Below are 20,901 nucleotides of genomic sequence, written 5' to 3' on the forward strand. Positions count from 1 at the left end.
GCCCTACTTTTAAAAGGAACAGATTGTCTTTTCTTTTTGGAGCAGCATTTATTCTTCTCAGCCCCCCTGTTCTCCTGAAACCACCAGCTAGCTGTATAGTGTTGTAGTCCCTGGCAAGATCCATGACCCAATTAAATGTGGGCTTAGAAGAGGAAGACCGAGCAGGGAGGAATGAATAGCTAATGTGAGCTGAGCTCAATACGCTCTTCTCTTTTCTCTCTCCCCCGGTCGGCCTCTGCCCTTTTGAAAGGCTTTATAAGCACAGTCAGACACTTTGGTTCATAGTGATCACTTCTTGTGCTTTTACTCCTATAAAATATCCTTATTGTGTATAAAGAATGTCCTGTAAGCTTGCAGTGTTCATGTGAGTAGTTTTTAGACAAGCAAAGTTGAGAGAAGGGTTTGAGTCCTCGATAAACACTCAGTTTAAAAATAAATAACTTGTAATTAGGTTGGCAGATTAGCACTGACGCTAGCTCCATTAGCACACTGTGCAGAAATAGAAAGGACAATAATGAATTATTTCACAGTGAACTCTGAGCTCTGGATATGGTACAGACTTGTATGGCTCAATGTTGAGATGGTCATACCCCTCACACTGTCGTGTCAACCCGAACAGAATTGTGGTGCCTCAAATATTTATTTATTATATTTCCCTTTTTCCCACAGTTCCAGCTTGGTTTAGCTCAGCTTGGTTTTGTTGGCCTCAGTAACGCTCTCCCTCTCCATCACCCTCTCTCCATCAGACAAGCGCAGAAAATGATTTCAGATCAGATCCCTCCCATGTACTTTACTCTGAGTATAGGGTCCCTCCTCCCCTCAGGCAGACGCTGTAGGGTCCCTCCTCCCCTCAGGCAGATGCTGTAGGGTCCCTCCTCCACTCAGGCAGACGCTGTAGGGTCCCCACATGTAAGCTGAACAGGTATAAGCACTCCTTCATTCCCATGTCCATCTAATACCTAACCAGCAATAAGTAAGGGTGAGCTGTGTTAGTACTCAACTGACATAATTAGGGAATATGCAAAGTATTCTGTACGTGGTTGTATGAGAAGTGTATCATGATGAGGGTAATGTGCAATGTGTGTAATGTACAGTGTCTATTTTGTATACAGCAGTACTGTGTGTCTGAGACAATTTTCCCCTTGGGACATTAAAGTGAATCCTATCCTATCCCTCTCTCTGCAGGTGTAATGAGGTGTCTGGTCATGGACAGATGATGGATGTGGAGACAACAACGCCATACTCTGACTTCATCAACTGTGATCGTACAGGCCGCAGGAACGCAGTACCTGACATCCAGGGACAGGGGGCAGCAGCCAGCACCAGTGAATTAACCAAAGACATGGAAGGGATGGACCTGAAGGCGGCGGGTGAGCGCATATGCTATATAGCCAGGTGTCTGTGTTCTACATCTTTATCCACTTAGTCAGCATGCATGCATGAGAGCACCAGCGGTTCCGGATGACTATGTGATCACGCTCTCCGTAGCCGATGTGAGTAAGACTTTTAAGCAGGTCAACATTCAGACGGATTACCAGGACGTGTACTCCGAGCATGTGCTGACCAACTGGCAAGTGTCTTCACCCACATTTTCAACATGTCCCTGACTGAGTCTGTAATACCAACATGTTTCAAGCAGACCACCATAGTCCCCGTGCCCAAGGACACTAAGATAACCTGCCTAAATGACTACCGACCCGTAGCAGTGACGTCTGTAGCCATGAAGTGCTTTGAAAGGCTGGTCATGGCTCACATCAACACCATTATCCCAGAAACCCTGGACCCACTCCAATTTGCATACCGCCCCAACAGATCCACAGATGATGCAATCTCTATTGCACTCCACACTGCCCTTTCCCACTTGGACAAGAGGAACACCTACGTGAGAATGCTATTCATTGACTACAGCTCAGCGTTCAACACCATAGTGCCCTCAAAGCTCATCACTAAGCTAAGGATCCTGGGACTAAACACCTCCATCTGAAACTGGATCCTGGACTTCCTGACGGGCCGCCCCCAGGTGGTAAGCGTAGGTAACAACACATCTGCCACGCTGATCCTCAACACGGGGGCCCCTCAGGGGTGCGTGCTCAGTCCCCTCCTGTACTCCCTGTTCACCCATGACTGCATGGCCAGGCCAGACTCCAACACCATCATTAAGTTTGCCGACGACACAACAGTGGTAGGCCTGATCACAGACAACGATGAGACAGCCTATAGGGAGGAGGTCAGAGACCTGGCCGTGTGGTGCCAGGATAACAACCTCTCCCTCAACGTGACCAAGACAAAGGAGATGATTGTGGACTACAGGAAAAAAAAGAGGACTGAGCACACCCCCATTCTCATCGACAGGGCTGTAGTGGAACAGGTTGGGAGCTTCAAGTTCCTTGGTGTCCACATCACCAACGAACTATCATGGTCCAAACACACCAAGACAGTCGTGAAGAGGGCACGACAAAGCCTATTCCCCCTCAGGAGACTGAAAAGATTTGGCATGGGTCCTCAGATCCTCAAAAGGTTATACAGCTGCACTATCGAGAGCATCCTGACTGGTTGCATCACCGCCTGGTATGGCAACTGCTCGGCCTCCGACCACAAGGCACTACAGAGGGTAGTGCGTACGGCCCAGTACATCACTGGGGCCAAGCTTCCTGCCATCCAGGACCTCTATACCAGGCGGTGACAGAGGAAGGCCCTCAAAATTGTCAAAGACTCTAGCCACCCTAGTCATAGACTGTTCTCTCTGCTACCGCACGGCAAGTGGTACCGGAGCGCCAAGTCTAGGTCCAAAAGGCTTCTCAACAGCTTCTTACCCCCAAGCCATAAGACTCCTGAACAGCTAATCATGGCTACCCAGACTATTTGCACCCCCACCCCATCTTTTTACGCTGCTGCTACTCTGTTAATTATTTATGCATAGTCACTTTAACTCTACCCAAATGTACATATTACCTCAACTAACCGGTGCCCCCGCACATTGACTCTGCACCGGTACCCCCCTGTCTATAGCCTCCCTACTGTTATTTTATTTTACTTCTGATCTTTTTTTCTCAACACTTTTTGTTGTTGTTTTATATTTTACTTTTTTATTAAGAAATAAATGCATTGTTGGTTAAGGGCTGTAAGTAAGCATTTCACTGTAATGTCTACACCTTTCTGCACCTCGGCGCATGTGGCAAATAAAATTTGATTTGATTACCCCCCTGCCTTCTCTCCCAAGCCATCTCCAATCTGTTGACACTTGTGGGCACATGCTTTGTTTTTAATGGACCATGTTTCCCATGTCTTTCAGAAGGAGACTCTGGTGCATCACCAGCCCCTAAGGGTGAAGGGTCGACCAGCCAAGAGGCCCAGGGAGGCGAGGGTCCATCCTAAACCACCTCACAGGAGAGGAGAGCGGGACACGGAGAAGAAGGGACAGAATAAGACAGAGAGAGGATCTCCTGAATGTCCTACCTGACTGGACCATACTCCTCTCCTAGCTCAACAGTGATGACAACAACAGTGATGACATCTTCTCTCACTGTGTAGCTTCTCCTTTTTCAATTGGCATTGTGGGAAACGTAGTTGACAGAACAGTTGTTGACAAGTAGGACTACATCTGATCTTGGCCTAGAGGTGCTGCTGGGCTACGGTGGTAAAGGAAATGTTCTCATATCACTATGAGAACGCACCGAACTTTGGATCTATGTCTCTCCAGATGTACTGAACACTATCCTTTCTTAGAATGAAATGCTGTTGTTCCAAACCTAACGTGGAACTCTCATCAAAAACAAGAGCTGCACAGAATCTATAATCATGTTTGTCCTTTTTCTTTTTGTACGTTTGTGACCCAGTTTTCATTTGTCATTATTTTACCTTACAATAACACATTAGTTGGAATTACAATGGAATTGTAGGATCATATTTATTTCAAATGGTTCTTTGATACCTTTGTAATAGTAATTTCTTTTCTGTAATAAAATGTATAATATCTATCTTCTGTAACAGTTGTTTTTGTTACGGTATGTGCATACTTTTGCTGTTGGCACAACTAATCTCATCTTCAGGTTTCCATTGCTATTAATAGGCTACCTGAGGCACTCCTGGAGACTTTCATTTCCTTCAGTGAAGGTACAGTCTGTGGTCAGAACTTGTACTTTCAGTGGTCAGAATACTGCTAGTGGGAATTATTTAGTTCTCAAGTAGATGTGCAGTTTTCTATTGATTTTTTTTAAAACACTGAAACACTGACGTTTGCCAGAAGTGCCCGTTCAGACACCCATGACTGATGGAAGTTGAATATCTGCAGTTATCATTAATATGTCCTAATGCAGTTTTGTGTACAATGGAGTGGTCACAGGAAGCCAATGTACAGCATATAGGAAGGCACCCTTGCACTTCCATTAGTTTTTTTTTTGATAAAGGAGAAGAAGTGGGATGTTTGAGTGAAGTGGTACTCATGAGCAAGCTCTTCATGTTCCTGGGTCCAGTGTGTGTGCTTTTCCAGTAAGATCTGCTTCTCCGTAAGATCTGCATCTCCGTAAGATCTGCATCTCCGTAAGATCTGCTTCTCCGTAAGATCTGCATCTCCGTAAGATCTGCTTCTCCGTAAGATCTGCATCTCCGTAAGATCTGCATCTCCGTAAGATCTGCATCTCCGTAAGATCTGCTTCTCCGTAAGATCTGCTTCTCCGTAAGATCTGCGTCTCCGTAAGATCTGTTGCGCTGTAAGATCTGTTGCGCTGTAAGATCTGCATCTCCGTAAGATCTGCTTCTCCGTAAGATCTGCATCTCCGTAAGATCTGCATCTCCGTAAGATCTGCATCTCCGTAAGATCTGCTTCTCCGTAAGATCTGCTTCTCCGTAAGATCTGCATCTCCGTAAGATCTGCATCTCCGTAAGATCTGCATCTCCGTAAGATCTGCATCTCCGTAAGATCTGCTTCTCCGTAAGATCTGCATCTCCGTAAGATCTGCATCTCCGTAAGATCTGCATCTCCGTAAGAGCTGCTACTCAATAAGTGGTTTTACATTTGAACTAAACAGTGAGGTAAGGTCCATATTGCAATTAATTCTGATACTCCTTCAATAATGACAACTATTTTAAGATGCAAAAGTGTTTTTATTGTAGATGTTGCTCATATTTTAACATTGTCCTCCACGGAAGCAATTTATTAAATGGAACCGCTTTTCAATTAGTAAAATAGATTTAGAGTAAATCATTTAGTAATTTTCTATCTCAGAGAACAACATATTATACATAAGTTATTCTAAAAACGGTAAGACCACTTCAGTAGGCTTTACTCTCCACCCAGTGAGAACAGTACAGCAATAGATAGTCTGCCATCTAGTGCTCATAACTAGGACTACAACAACAATATTAAATGTTTAGAACTTTTTTGGTATTGAGCTGGTTTACCTGAAGCGTGCCCATTAAAAAAAAAAAAAAAAAAAAGTGGGGTAAAAACTATTTCCACCGAAGGAAATAAAAGCTGGGAAGTAAGTTGTAGGCATGATGATTCAAATAGGTCCTATAGGCTATCTTATTTGGCAAAGTGGTAGGTGCCTGGGTTGTTGTGTTGCAGCTCTGATCAGTGCTTCATTTAAAAGCCAGTGTTCTCCACCATTCCATAGGCTTCATACAACTTGTTGACAAGATCCTTCTTCTCCTTCTTAGGCAAGAAGCTGGAGTTAGCAGAGTTTATGTTCTGAAAACGAGGTGCGTGAGACTCATTAAACCATCATGGGAGAGTATACTGTAGTATTGTCACCAGTGGTGTAACAGTGTTGCTTCCGTCCCTCTCCTCGCCCCTACCTGGGCTTGAACCAGGGACCCTCTGCACACATCGACAACAGTCACCCTCGAAGCACAGTTACCCGTCGCTCCACAAAAGCCGCAACCCTTGCAGAGCAAGGGGAAACAACCAGGCTAAATATTTAACGGTATTGAGCTGCCAACCAAATAGGAAGGGCAGAAATGTTTTCTTACCAGTCTCTTGAATTCCTCTTCGGTGAAGCCCATGTACTTCTGGGCAGTGCTGTAGTCTAAGTGCAGGGTGGAGTTGAAAATCAAAGGGTCGTCTGTGTTCAGGGAGTAGTTGGCCTTATCCTTTCTGAAGCTACATACACACACGTCATTCAGAGGGGATAAGTAAACCCAAACAAAAATGAAACTTTTTTTTTTTTGGGGGTCATTTAGCAGACGCTCTTATCCAGAGCGACTTACAGGAGCAATTAGGGTTAAGTGCCTCGCTCAAGGGCACATCGACAGATTTTTCACCTAGTTGGCTCAGGGATTAGAACCAGCGACCTTTTGGTTACTGGCACAACGCTCTTAACCACTAAGCTACCTGCCGCCCTAAATTCTGTTATAATCTTTATGGTATTGGGTTGTTAAAACTTTATCAGAAGAAGTATCATTCATTAAATATGATGATGAGTAGTGAAAGACTGCTTACGTGATGACAGGATGCTTGGTGAAGTCTGGATCACACGCTCCAGTCAGTTTGCTGGATATGGGACACACCTGAAATCACACAGCATTCCTTTGTTACAGAACAGTAGCCTTGTGTGCCAAGATTCTAGGCTGTAAGTCCCAATCATTTATCTTTCTTCCTGAAGTGTGCACACGTTCACTACTCCCCACAAGTTTAAAAGCATTGTATTGATATGAGAGTTTCCATATACCAGTCATTAGCTTTAAAATCCAGATGGAAAGTAAACTTGTAGACCCTTTGGGCGAAAGGAGCAATTAATTTGGACACAACACTTGTGTAATGTCTCTCCTTGACCACCAGAGGTCACTGTGCACTAGCTGCCGAGGACTTCATGGTAGGAAAAGGCTTTAACCAAAAATCAAATCAAATTTGATTTGTCACATGCGCCAAATACAACAGTGAAATGCTTACTTACAAGCCCTTAACCGACAATGCAGTTAAGAAAAATACGTCTTAAATAAAAAATAGATAAGTAAAAATTAAAAAATATTTAAGAAAAATAACAAATAATTAAAGAGCAGCAGTAAAATTACAGTAGCGAGGCTATATACAGGGGGTACCGGTACAGAGTCAATGTGTGGGAGCACAGGTTAGTCGAGGTAATTGAGGTAATATGTACATGTAGTTAGAGGTAAAGTGACTATGCATAGATAATAAACAGAGTAGCAGCAGCGTAAAAAGAGGGGGTGGGGGGACAATGCAAATAGTCCGGGTAGCCATTTTATTAGCTGTTCAGGAGTCGTATGGCTTGGGGGTAGAAGCTGTTAAGAAGCCGTTTGGACCTAGACTTGTAGCTCCGGTACCGCTTGCCGTGCGGTAGCAGAGAGAACAGTCTATGACTAGGGTGGCTGGAGTCTTTGACAATTTTTAAGGCCTTCCTCTGACACCGCCTGGTATAGAGGTCCTGGATGTCAGGAAGCTTGGCCCCAGTGATGTACTGGGCCGTATGCACTACCCTCTGTAGTGCCTTGCGGTCGAAGGCAGAGTAGTTGCCATACCAGGCGGTGATGCAACCAGTCAGGATGCTCTCGATGGTGCAGCTGTATAATTTCTTTGAGGATCTGAAGACCCATTGCAAATCTTTTCAGTCTCCTGAGGGGGAATAGGCTTCGTCGTGCCCTCTTCATGACTGTCTTGGTGTGTTTGGACCATAATAGTTTGTTGGTGATGTGGACACCAAGGAACTTGAAGCTCTCAACCTGCTCCACTACAGCCCCGTCGATGAGAATGGGGGCGTGCTCGGTCCTCCTTTTCCTGTAGTCCACAATCATCTCCTTTGTCTTGATCATGTTGAGGGAGAGGTTGTTATCCTGGCACCACACGGCCAGGTCTCTGACCTCCTCCCTGTAGGCTGTCTCATCGTTGTTGGTGATCAGGCCTACCACTGTTGAGTCATCGGCAAACTTAATGATGGTTTTGGAGTTGTGCTTGGCCATGCAGTCATGGTCACGCCTGATGCCCAAACCGATATCTTATTTCAGAATGTATTAAAATTAGGTTAGGGTCGGGGTTAAGGATTTGGTTAAGGTAAGGGTCAGTTTTAGGTTTTTCCTAGTCGGTTTAAGCATCCGCTGTGTCCTTTATCGCCTCTCCATTCATGGTAGGATCTTTAAATCTATGGTAGGATATATTTGCCTTGTTCTATGAGGTATGATCATACATCATGTAATATTATGTGTGTATAAAGTCCAATGTTACTTTACATTACAGGTGAATATAAATGTGTACGTTCTTACCTCAAAATGCATATTCTGCTCCAGGAGTTGTTTGTACAGCACTTGGTCCTCCAGTGTGTTGTAACCATGTCCTACTCTCTCTGCTTTCAGGACCTCCACAGCCTGAAGAAGACATGAGATATGGGTCATCAAGCAGTTTCGTCAAAATCATCTCACGTACACATGTTAGCAGAACTACTGGCTATTCCTGGCAACACCCTGTCTTTAGATGCATAGTTCCCTGACATTTTAGAAAGATGGCTTCCATAGAAAGTAATTCACATAGGCTAGTGAAGAATTCCAAGGAGACATGAAATTGGATAGTGATGAACAGACTAGTGTGCTCTGTGTCCTCGGTTGTTTACTTGTTTCTATCTGAAATACATACCGTATTTACGTTCTTATAAAAAGGGAGGGGAGAAATGTTTTCACAATGCAGTGTCACTTATAACATGATAATGTAGTTCAGTGAGAGACGTTATAATGACGTATGTGTTGCTGAAGTAGAGGAAGACTTCGGTCAAGTTGAACTGCCATAGACATATTTAATGGTCCCCAAAGGCTGTTGAGGAAAGGGAAGCTCACCTCTTTCACCACAGAGGCAGGGCCCACCTCTCCAGCATGGACTGTTCTGTGGATCCCACATCTCTCTGCTTCCTGTCAACAAGGTCACTCACATCAACACCAACTTAATATGAGAACCATCTGGATTTGACAATTAGTCCCGACTGAAATACCTTCCATTGTTCCAAGAGCTCATGTTTCTGTCAAGAGTAGGCATTCTTTTTCTGCCAAAGGCTAGATTGGTAAGAATTGCATCTCGCCAACATTGACAAAACCCTGCTTCGAATCCAGGACACCGATCTAGAGCTTGTGCAGTCATGATAACTGTCTGTATTAGTATCAGAGTTGCACTCTACTAAGATAATAGTGTTTGGAACTGGCCTTAGTCAAACTAATCATTTAAACAGATGTTAACATGTCCACATTTATCACTTCAGCCTCTGGTCGACCTTACCACAGTGTTCCCAGATGTTATCCTGGGGGAATGAATTAATGGAACTGTGTTTAAATCCGGAACCACCAGAGATAGAACAAACTACGCAGTCCAAACTAAAATGCTTGTTGAAATTACTTATGCCAACTTTTGGTTGAAACACTTAACAGTGGCATACTTTTGACAAATAGTCAAAATTTGGTCATCAGGAACACTGTGAATAGTTTCACTGATTAATTTATTGTTCTTGAGCAAGTTTTCTGTTACAAGAAATTGCAGACCTCTCCATCAAATGTTTTTCTAAAGCGACCTTCAGGTCTTCATGTATGGACATATGTATAGAGAGTTAATCAATGAGTTATAATGATAAAAATTATTGCAAATTATTGGCTAGTTATAAAACAAAATCAACCAATTGTAGGCCTTTAAGGTCTGCGGTTCTGCAATAGGCCTAATAAAGATTGATTGTACTTTAACGCTGTTATCTGACAAGGGGTAGCCAACCGTGTCAAATGTGAATACTTTTTATAGTGTTTTCAGCACACCTTCATTCTCGCTCGATACAACCCCACACAAAGGAGATGATTGTGGACTACAGGAAAAATAAGAGGACCGAGCACGCCCCCATTCTCATCGACGGGGCTGTAGTGGAACATAAATAATATGCCATTTAGCAGACGATTTTATCCAAAGCGACTTACAGTCATGTGTGCATACATTTTTATGTATGGGTGGTCCCGGGGATCGAACCCACTACCCTGGCGTTACAAGCGCCATGCTCTACCAACTGAGCTACAGAGGATCACCAAACATCACCAAACTATCATGGTCCAAACACACCAAGACAGTCGTGAAGAGGGCATGACAATGCCTATTCCCCCTCAGGAGACTGAAAAGATTTGGCATGGGTCCTCAGATCCTCAAAAAGTTATACAGCTGCACCATCGAGAGCATCCTGACTGATTGCATCACCGCCTGGTATGCTGCTGCTACTCTCTGTTTATTATCTATGCATAGTCACTTTACCTCTACCTACATGTACATATTACCTCAATTATCTCAACTAACCTGTGCCCCCGCACATTGACTCTGTACCGGTACCCCCTGTATATAGCCTCACTACTGTTATTTTATTGCTGCTCTTTAATTGTTATTTTTCTATTTTTCTTTTTTAATATGTACTTATCAATGTTTTACTTTACACTTTTTCTTAAAAACTGCATTGTTGGTTAAGGGCTTGTAAGTAAGCATTTCACTGTAAGGTCTATACCTATTGTATTCGGCGCATGTGACAAATACAATTTGATTTGATTTTAAATTCTTCTGCAAGTTGGAGGGTGATCTCCCACCTTTTAAGCCATTAAACTGAGCATGGTATGCTGCATGATAGCATTCAGTAGGACAGTGGTTAGCCTCATATCCTGCTGAGGCTACCTCTTGTCTTGTATCATTGCCATGAATCATGCATGGAAGAGTTGACTACAGCACATACAGTATGAATTGGACACGAGGGTTCAAAGTTGGGCAGTGGTAAGTTACCTCATAGGCCATCCTGTGTCCTGGGTAGGCCTCACAGTTGAGGGACTCGTCTCCTGCCAGATCAATAGCCACCACTCCATCCTCCTTATACTTCTTACACAACTGCACCACGTCCATGGACCAGCCTGCGCAACGCAACAACACATTTATTACAGGACAGCAGAAATCCAGTGAGGTCAAAGACCTGGAGACAGGATGTTTGATTTGTGAGGATGTTTGTGAAATGTTTTCATGCTAGATCTATGACCTAATGGTTATCTGAATATCTGCTGACATGAATGAGAGACATTGTGAATCATGTCAAGCATCTCAGTAAAAGCTAATGGAAGCAATGGTTGAAAAGGTCAAATTGTCCAGTTCCAAACTTAATGTTAACAAAAGCAGAACAAAATACAAAAAACAAAATACAAAAGTCTGACAACAGAAAACTGTTCACTGGAATGTTTGCCTAAAATAGCCACTTGCATTTTGTTGCATGTAATAACAAAAACAGATACAATGCTCTGTGAAGTCAGAAAGTTACATACAACCAAATGACTTTACTAATGCCTAAGGGGATATCTCTTGTATGAGAGACAATGCTGGCTCTATTCTGTGCTGTAACATAGGAGATGAGGCTTGCAATTGTTAATTCAGTGATACAATACAATACACAAACAAGAGCCCCTTTGTACTGTCTGCATTAGGGTCAGCAAATGGTGACATTAGCTAAGTAGAAAACTCAATAGTAAGCACAGTATCACACCTCCTCACATATAGATCAACATCATTGAGTGGGGATGGAATGAAACGAGACAGTCAGACGATGCCCAAAACAGGAAGTGTGGGGAGTATTTTTGACTGGGAGATGTTTGGCCTGCAACTTAGTGTGATGAGGATCACAGACAGAGGACTATAGACAGAGGACTGCAGACAGAACTACAGAAAGAGGACTACAGACAGAACTACAGAAAGAGGCCTACAGACAGAGGACTACAGACAGAACTACAGACAGAGGACTATAGACAGAGGACTACAGACAGAGGACTACAGACAGAGGACTACAGAAAGAGGACTACAGACAGAGGACTACAGAAAGAGGATTACAGACAGAGGACTACAGAAAGAGGACTACAGACATAACTACAGAAAGAGGCCTACAGACAGAGGACTACAGACAGAGGACTGCAGACAGAACTACAGAAAGAGGACTGCAGACAGAACTACAGAAAGAGGACTACAGACAGAGGGCTACAGACAGAGGGCTACAGACAGAGGACTACAGACAGAACTACAGACAGAGAACTACAGACAGAGAACTACAGACAATAAGGAGGGGCTGCGTTGGGCCAGACAGACAGGACAGGAGCGTGAACAGGACCGTGAGGGCATTACTTGGCATGTGGCGCATGCAGCACAGAATGGACCTGGCTTTGATGTTGAATGCCTTCTCTCCCTCGGTCAGACCCTGGTTCACCAAGCGAACAACCTCATCTGGGCTCAGGTCACCTCTGGGGGAAGAGAGAGAGAGAGTGAAATCAACACACAGAGAATTCTTCAATGCATTGCTATGTTACATTTTATGTTTGATCTCTAAGAACAGATACCTACATGAACAATACAAGACTCTGCAATCGGAGAGCACACGTAACTCAAAGAACTGTATTGCGCATGTCCATATAGTAAAGTGACATCAATCACACTTACAGTATGTTTCAAAGTCACACTTTTCTGTCAGCTACTTTACCGACTCAGAAACATATAATATCATCCACGTACTCTTTTTGGTTCCATGGAATGGGTTCTACGTCAGTGTTAGCCAGGTAGTGTGGGCTGTATCTGACTTCAACGTAGATCACCCCCTCTTTGGCTTTGTCCTCCACAAACTCATAGGCTATCCTCTTGATCGCCTCTCTGTCGCCCCTGGAAAGGTCATAGAAAATCAGAGGAAGACCAAGAGAAACAACATAAATATTTACCCAACTATGGCAGCTAATGAAAAGTATTAGTCACCAACAAAGGCCCTAATTATTTTCTTTCTCACATTATGCACATCCAGTTACAAATAAAAACACAGGAAACGTTCTATGAACAGCGGTTAGTACAGGGTATTACAGGGTTAGTACAGGGTATTACAGGGTATCACAGGGTTAGTACAGGGTTAGTACAGGATATTACAGGGTTAGTACAGGGTATCACAGGGTTAGTACAGGGTTAGTACAGGGTATCACAGGGTTAGTACAGGGTTAGTACAGGGTATTACAGGGTTAGTAACAGGGTATTACAGGGTTAGTAACAGAGTATTACAGGGTTAGTAACAGGGTTAGTACAGGATATTACAGGGTTAGTAACAGGGTTAGTACAGGATATTACAGGGTTAGTACAGGGTTAGTACAGGATATTACAGGGTTAGTACAGGGTATCACAGGGTTAGTACAGGGTTAGTACAGGGTATTACAGGGTTAGTAACAGGGTATTACAGGGTTAGTAACAGAGTATTACAGGGTTAGTAACAGGGTATCACAGGGTTAGTACAGGATATTACATGGTTAGTAACAGGATATTACAGGGTTAGTACACAGTATTACAAGGTTAGTACAGGGTATTACATGGTTAGTACAGGGTTAGTACAGGGTATTACATGGTAGAATTGTTTCTCTGAATGGCAGGAGGGTAATCTGATGGTAAATCCTCAGCACGCCATGCCAGGAGGACTATTACTGTCACAGAGAGAGCCAAACGGCAGAACCAATGCTCCCTGTGGCCCCTGACTTGAACTTGACTGGCAATGAGCCCTTCACTGCTACTGCCAATAGGACTGACTGTCAGCAGGAGAAAATGACTATGATGATCCCTGTATGATAATGAAGGTAAAGGACGTAAGATCAGCCTGTGTACAGTATTTGAGGGATGACACAGGGCAGGGGCCACCAATTACATTCAGCCACAGAGTGGATGGTCCTGGGGCCGGAACATAATTTGAAATAATTTGTGGGCCTACACTGCAAATTGATCGTAAGAAGCCCAAACAGATATAGTATTTGACATATTTCCTAAATTAAAATAACATTGAGCTGATTTCCTGGGGATTTTACAGCCATTTATGTCCAACAACAAAAATCATTATTATATATGTTTTACTCATTTGGCCTGAGGGCTGCCTATAGGGCAGGGTTCTTCAATTCTGGTCCTGGAGGGCCGAAACACCTCTGTTTTTCATCCTCTCCTTCTAATCAGGGGCTAATTCAGACCTGGGACACCAGGTGAGTGCAATTAACTACCAGGTAGAAATAAAAAACAGAAGTGTTTCGGCCCTCCAGGACCGGAATTGAAGAACCCTGCTATAGGGAAACCCTGACAGGGGATAATAGAATATTATAGTCTTTTGTAATTTTCATTTTATTGTATTTTGAGAGCATATCATTCTGTTTTATGGTACACATTTCTGTAAAAGTCCCCGTGGAGCAATTGGTATTTTGGTTGGAGGGGTGGGAAATGTTTGCAAACTCAGTCAAACAGATGTACCTAGCATCAATTCCTTTTCTGTTTCTTTTTGACTTCACAACAAAGTTTCTGTTTCACATCACATGATTGGAAAAAAGACCCGCATTTACACTAGATGTGAATGCCTGCTCTGCATGCTTGTTGTTTCCCCACAACACTCACCCCCCAAACCCCCCGACCCCGTTACCCCCGCTGTGCCCATCTATCTACCAACACACACAAAAATCCTGCATGAGCCAAACACAGCTAGCAAGTTCCCCATGTTGTTGTTGTCGTGTAGGGGGAAGCACCAGATTCAACAACAAGGCTTTTCAAAGGAAGGCCTTGCTAAAGAATGCTTCATTCAGCATAACTGCCTGCTAGCAGCTTCCCTGGCTGGTCTGGCTGCTATTACAAACCATTATTGTGTCTTTTCATACTTGTTGTGGGCAGTGGTATACAGTACTTAAGTAAAAAATACTTTAAAGTATTGTACTACTTAAGTTGTTTTTTGGGGTATCTGTACTGTACTTTACTATTAATATTTTTGACAACTTTTACTGTCACTCCACTGCATTCCTAAAGAAAATAATGTGCTTTTTACTCCATACATTTTCCCTGCCACCCAAAAGTACTTGTTACATTTCGAATGCTTAGCAGGACAGGAAAATGGTCCAATTTACGTACTTATCAAGAGGACATCTCTGGTCATCCCTACTGCTTCTGATCTGGCGGACTCACTGGAGTGTGCCCCTGGCTATCCATAAATTAAAATAAGAAAATCGTGCCTTCTGGTTTGCTTAATATAAGGAATGTGAAATGATTTATACTTTTACTTTTGATTCTTAAGTATATTTTAGCAATTACATTTACTTTTGATACTTAAGTATATTTAAAACCAAATACTTTTAGACTTTTACTTAAGTAGTATTTTACTGGGTGACTTTCACTTTTACTTGAGTCATTTTCTATTAAGGTATCTTTACTCAAGTATGACAAATTGGTTAGTCTGGTATGGAGCTGAAACATCACATAAAATGTTTGTTTTTTAATACATTGTTTAGTTTCAGCAGTGGGTGAGATTTGAGTTTAGATTTTACTATGATTGTTGCTTTTTTCAATAGTACCATCTTGGGGTCAAAATGCGAAATATGTTGGTAGCTTTAGTGTTAAATGTAAGTTAGCGTTGTAATGGGAACGGTATCTATAACGACCAATTAGACTGTAAGTTCAGTTGGTTGCCACAGATACAGTGGGAAAAAAAAGTATTTAGTCAGCCACCAATTGTGCGAGTTCTCCCACTTAAAAAGATGAGAGAGGCCTGTAATTTTCATCATAGGTACACGTCAACTATGACAGACAAAATGAGAACAAAAAACCCAGAAAATCACATTGTAGGATTTTTAATGAATTAATTTGCAAATTATGGTGGAAAATAAGTATTTGGTCAATAACAAAAGTTTCTCAATACTTTGTTATATACCCTTTGTTGGCAATGACACAGGTAAAACGTTTTCTGTAAGTCTTCACAAGGTTTTCACACACTGTTGCTGGTATTTTGGCCCATTCCTCCATGCAGATCTCCTCTAGAGCAGTGATGTTTTGGGGCTGTCGCTGGGCAACACGGACTTTCAACTCCCTCCAAAGATTTTCTATGGGGTTGAGATCTGGAGACTGGCTAGGCCACTCCAGGACCTTGAAATGCTTCTTACGAAGCCACTCCTTCGTTGCCCGGACGGTGTGTTTGGGATCATTGTCATGCTGAAAGACCCAGCCACGTTTCATCTTCAATGCCCTTGCTGATGGAAGGAGGTTTTCACTCAAAATCTCACGATACATGGCCCCATTCATTCTTTCCTTTACACGGATCAGTCGTCCTGGTCCCTTTGCAGAAAAACAGCCCCAAAGCATGATGTTTCCACCCCCATGCTTCACAGTAGGTATGGTGTTCTTTGGATGCAACTCAGAATTCTTTGTCCTCCAAACACAACGAGTTGAGTTTTTACCAAAAAGTTATATTTTGGTTTCATCTGACCATATGACATTCTCCCAATCCTCTTCTGGATCATCCAAATGCACTCTAGCAAACTTCAGACGGGCCTGGACATGTACTGGCTTAAGCAGGGGGACATGTCTGGCACTGCGGGATTTGAGTCCCTGGCGGCGTAGTGTGTTACTGATGGTAGGCTTTGTTACTTTGGTCCCAGCTCTCTGCAGGTCATTCACTAGGTCCCCCCCGTGTGGTTCTGGGATTTTTGCTCACCGTTCTTGTGATCATTTTGACCCCACGGGGTGAGATCTTGCGTGGAGCCCCAGATCGAGGGAGATTATCAGTGGTCTTGTATGTCTTCCATTTCCTAATAATTGCTCCCACAGTTGATTTCTTCAAACCAAGCTGCTTACCTATTGCAGATTCAGTCTTCCCAGCCTGGTGCAGGTCTACAATTTTGTTTCTGGTGTCCTTTGACAGCTCTTTGGTCTTGGCCATAGTGGAGTTTGGAGTGTGACTGTTTGAGGTTGTGGACAGGTGTCTTTTATACAGATAACAAGTTCAAACAGGTGCCATTAATACAGGTAACGAGTGGAGGACAGAGGAGCCTCTTAAAGAAGAAGTTACAGGTCTGTGAGAGCCAGAAATCTTGCTTGTTTGTAGGTGACCAAATACTTATTTTCCACCATAATTTGCAAATAAATTCATAAAAAATCCTACAATGTGATTTTCTGGAAATTTTTTTCTCAATTTGTCTGTCATAGTTGACGTGTACCTATGATGAAAATTACAGGCCTCTCTCATCTTTTTAAGTGGGAGAACTTGCACAATTGGTGGCAGACTAAATACTTTTTTCCCCCACTGTACACCTGCATGCATCATGACGTGCTCCTCTGTGCTGCATAATCTGCATTTCAAGTAATTGACCCTTAGTCTGGCCACCAGAGGAAACCTGGCATAATACTGTCTCTGCCTGCATTACATCCACTCACTAACCAGGAAGAAGACCCATCAAGTCTGGTCTAAAGTGTTCTTTAAAAGCTTGTTGATTGCATTGCTGGCAGCAACACCAATTAATTGCCCGTCATACAAGTATATAGACTCTCGACTTCCAACACCATGTAACTGTTGATAACAGTTATGATTGCTGTTGGAAGAAAGACACACCTAACACGCCATGTACGAATGGCGCCGGAGGGGATGGTTGCTGTTTTATGGGCTTTTAACCAACCGTGCTATTTTGTTTGATTTTTTGCATTGTTTGTAACTTATTTTGTACATAATGTTGCTGCTACCGTCTCTTATGACTGAAAAGAGCTTCTAGACATCAGAACAGCGATTACTCACCTTGAACTGGACGAATAATTTTTCTTTAATGAGTCAGACGAGGGGGATTTGCTCCAGACACCCGACAGGGCCCTCATCCCCGTCATTCGCAGTAGAAAGAAAAGGAGATATTGCGGAAGGAGATCGGGGTGCCTGGTAAGGTGCCGGCGACGAGTGGCTAATCTGCCTTTGCAATTGATACTATTGGCCAACGTACAATCGCTTGATAAAAAAGTGTACGAACTACAAGCACGTATATCCTACCGACGGGACATTAAAAACTGTAATATCTTATGTTTCACAGAGTCGTGGCTGAACGACGACATGAATAACATACAGCTGGCGAGGTATACACTGTATCGGCAGGATAGAACAGCAGCCTCTGGTAAGACAAGGGGTGGCGGTCTATGTATATTTGTAAACATTTACATTTACATTTTAGTCATTTAGCAGACGCTCTTATCCAGAGCGACTTACAGTTAGTGCATACATTATTATTTTTCATACCCCCTGTGGGAATCGAACCCACAACCCTGGCGTTGCAAACGCCATGCTCTATCAACTGAACAACAGCTGGTGCACGATATCTAAGGAAGTCTCGAGGTTTTGCTTGCCTGAGGTAGAGTATCTCATGATAAGCTGTAGACCACACTATCTACCAAGAGAGTTTTCATCTATATTTAGTACTAACCATGTCTATTTACCACCACAAACCGATGCTGGCACTAAGACCGCACTCAATGAACTGTATACGGCCATAAGCAAACAGGAAAACGCTCACCCAGAGGCGGCGCTCCTAGTGGCAGGGACTTTAATGTAGGGAAACATAAATCAGTTTTACCTCGTTTCTACCAGCATGTTAAATGTGCAACCAAAGGGAAAGAAAAACTCTAGACCACCTTTACTCCACACACAGAGACGCGTACAAAGCTCTCCCTCGTCCTCCATTTGGCAAATCAGACCATAATTCTATCCTCCTGATTCCTGCTTACAAGCAAAAACTAAAGCAGGAAGCACCAGTGACTCTGTCAATGAAAAAGTGGTCAGATGAAGCAGATGCTAAGCTACAGGACTGTTTTGCTAGCACAGACTGGAATATGTTCCGGGATTCTTCCGATGGCATTGAGGAGTACACCACATCAGTCATTGGCTTCATCAATAAGTGCATCGATAACGTCGTCCCCACAGTGACTGTATGTACATACCCCAACCAGAAGCCATGGATTACAGGCAACATCCACACTGAGCTAAAGGGTAGAGCTGCCGCTTTCAAGGAGCGGAACTCTAACCCGGAAGCTTATAAGAAATCCCTGCTATGCCCTCCGACGAACCATCAAACAGGCAAAGCGTCAATACAGGACAAAGATCGAATCGTTCTACACCGGCTCCGACACTCGTCGGATGTGGCAGGGCTTGCAAACTATTACAGACTACAAAGGGAAGCACAGCCGCGAGCTGCCCAGTGACACGTGCCTACCAAACGAGCTACATTACTTCTATGCTCGCTTCGAGGCAAGTAACATTGAAACATGCATGAGAGCATCAGCTGTTCCGGACGACTGTGTGATCACGCTCTCCGTAGCCGATGTGAGTAAGACCTTTAAACAGGTCAACATTCACAAGGCCGCAGGGCCAGATGGATTACCAGGACGTGTACTCCGAGCATGCACTGACCAACTGGCAAGTGTCTTCACATTTTCAACATCTCACTGTCTGAGTCTGTAATACCAACATGTTTCAAGCAGACCACCATAGGCCCTGTGCCCAAGAACACTAAGGTAACCTGCCTAAATGACTACCGACCCGTAGCACTCACGTCTGCTTTGAAAGGCTGTACATGGCTCACCTCAACACCATTATCCCAGAAACCCTAGACCCACTCCAATTTGCATACCGTCCCAACAGATCCACAGATGATGCAATCTCTATTGCGCTCCACACTGCCCTTTCACACCTGGACAAAAGGAACACCTATGTGAGAATGCTATTCATTGACTACAGCTCAGCGTTCAACACCATAGTGCCCTCAAAGCTCATCACTAAGCTAAGGACCCTGGGACTAAACGCCTCCACTGCAACTGGATCCTGGACTTCCTGACGGGCCGCCCCCAGGTGGTAAGGGTAGGTAACAACACATCCGTCACGCTGATCCTCAACACAGGGGCCCCTCAGGGGTGCGTGCTCAGTCCCCTCCTGTACTCCCTGTTCACTCATGACTGCATGGCCAGGCACGACTCCAACACCATCATTAAGGTTGCGATGACAAAACAGTGGTAGGCCTGATCACCGACAATGACGAGGCAGCCTATAGGGAGGAGGTCAGAGACCTGGTCGTGTGGTGCCAGGACAACAACCTCTCCCTCAACGTGATCAAGACAAAGGAGATGATTGTGGACTACAGGAAAAAGAAGAGGACCGAGCACGCCCCCATTCTCATTGACGGGGCTGTAGTGGAGCAGGTTGAGAGATTCAAGTTCCTTTGTGTCCACATCACCAACAAACTAACATGGTCCAAGCACACCAAGACAGTCATGACGAGGGCACGACAAAACCTATTCCCCCTAAGGAGACTGAAAAGATTTGTCATGGGTCCTCAGATCCTCAAAAGGTTCTACAGCTCTTTTACTCTGCGGCTACTCTCTGTTTATTATCTATGCATAGTCACTTTAATAACGCTACCTACATGTACGGTTGAAGTCAGAAGTTTACATACAACTTAGCCAAATACATTTAAACTCAGTTTTTCACAATTCCTGACAATTAATCCTAGTAAAAATTCCCTGTCTTAGGTCAGTTAGGATCACCACTTTATTTTAAGAATGTGAAATGTCTGAATAATAGTAGAGAGAATGATTTATTTCAGCTTTTATTTCTTTCATCATATTCCAAGTGGGTCAGAAGTTTACCTACACTCAATTAGTATTTGGTAGCTTTGCCTTTAAATTGTTAAACTTTTTGCGACCAAGCTTTAACTTCCTGACCGATGTCTTGAGATGTTGCTTCAATATATCCACATAATTTTCCTTCCTCATGATGCCATCTATTTTGTGAAGTGCACCAGTCCCTCCTGCAGCAAAGCACACCCACAGCATGATGGTACCATCCCTGTGCTTCACGTTGTGATGGTGTTCTTCAGCTTGCAAGCAACACCCTTTTTCCTCCAAACATAACTATGGTCATTATGGCAGTTCTATTTTTGTTTCATCAGACCAGAGGACATTTCTCCAAAAAGTACGATCTTTGTCCCCGTGTGCAGTTGCAAACCGTAGTCCGGCTATTTTTGTCGGTTTTGGAGCAGTGGCTTCTTCCTTGCTGAGCGGCCTTTCAGGTTATGTTGATATAGGACTCGTTTTACTGTGGATATGGATACTTCTGTACCTGTTTCCTCCAGCAT

General features: G+C 43.6%; 2 protein-coding genes across 2 annotated transcripts in view; one reads left to right on the forward strand and one right to left on the reverse strand.

Moving 5' to 3' along the window:
• Positions 1 to 3,975, forward strand: part of LOC121537952 (cAMP-dependent protein kinase inhibitor gamma) — a 44,787-nt gene extending 40,812 nt beyond the window's left edge. Inside the window, exons 3-4 of the mRNA XM_041845626.2 lie at positions 1,186 to 1,370; positions 3,293 to 3,975. Coding sequence (XP_041701560.1) covers positions 1,214 to 1,370; positions 3,293 to 3,375 — 240 coding nt within the window. The 5' untranslated portion in view covers positions 1,186 to 1,213 and the 3' untranslated portion in view covers positions 3,376 to 3,975. The remainder of the gene's footprint in view (positions 1 to 1,185; positions 1,371 to 3,292) is intronic.
• A 1,107-nt stretch (positions 3,976 to 5,082) lies between these two features.
• Positions 5,083 to 20,901, reverse strand: part of LOC121537953 (adenosine deaminase) — a 30,327-nt gene continuing 14,508 nt past the window's right edge. The window contains exons 4-11 of the mRNA XM_041845627.2: positions 12,488 to 12,631; positions 12,104 to 12,219; positions 10,730 to 10,854; positions 8,779 to 8,850; positions 8,215 to 8,316; positions 6,440 to 6,507; positions 5,971 to 6,100; positions 5,083 to 5,689 (exon numbers count right to left, since the gene is read on the reverse strand). Of these exons, the coding sequence (XP_041701561.2) occupies positions 5,585 to 5,689; positions 5,971 to 6,100; positions 6,440 to 6,507; positions 8,215 to 8,316; positions 8,779 to 8,850; positions 10,730 to 10,854; positions 12,104 to 12,219; positions 12,488 to 12,631 (862 nt within the window). The 3' untranslated portion in view covers positions 5,083 to 5,584. The remainder of the gene's footprint in view (positions 5,690 to 5,970; positions 6,101 to 6,439; positions 6,508 to 8,214; positions 8,317 to 8,778; positions 8,851 to 10,729; positions 10,855 to 12,103; positions 12,220 to 12,487; positions 12,632 to 20,901) is intronic.

Source organism: Coregonus clupeaformis, chromosome 24 (genome assembly GCF_020615455.1).
Source record: "Coregonus clupeaformis isolate EN_2021a chromosome 24, ASM2061545v1, whole genome shotgun sequence".
NCBI lineage: Eukaryota > Metazoa > Chordata > Actinopteri > Salmoniformes > Salmonidae > Coregonus > Coregonus clupeaformis.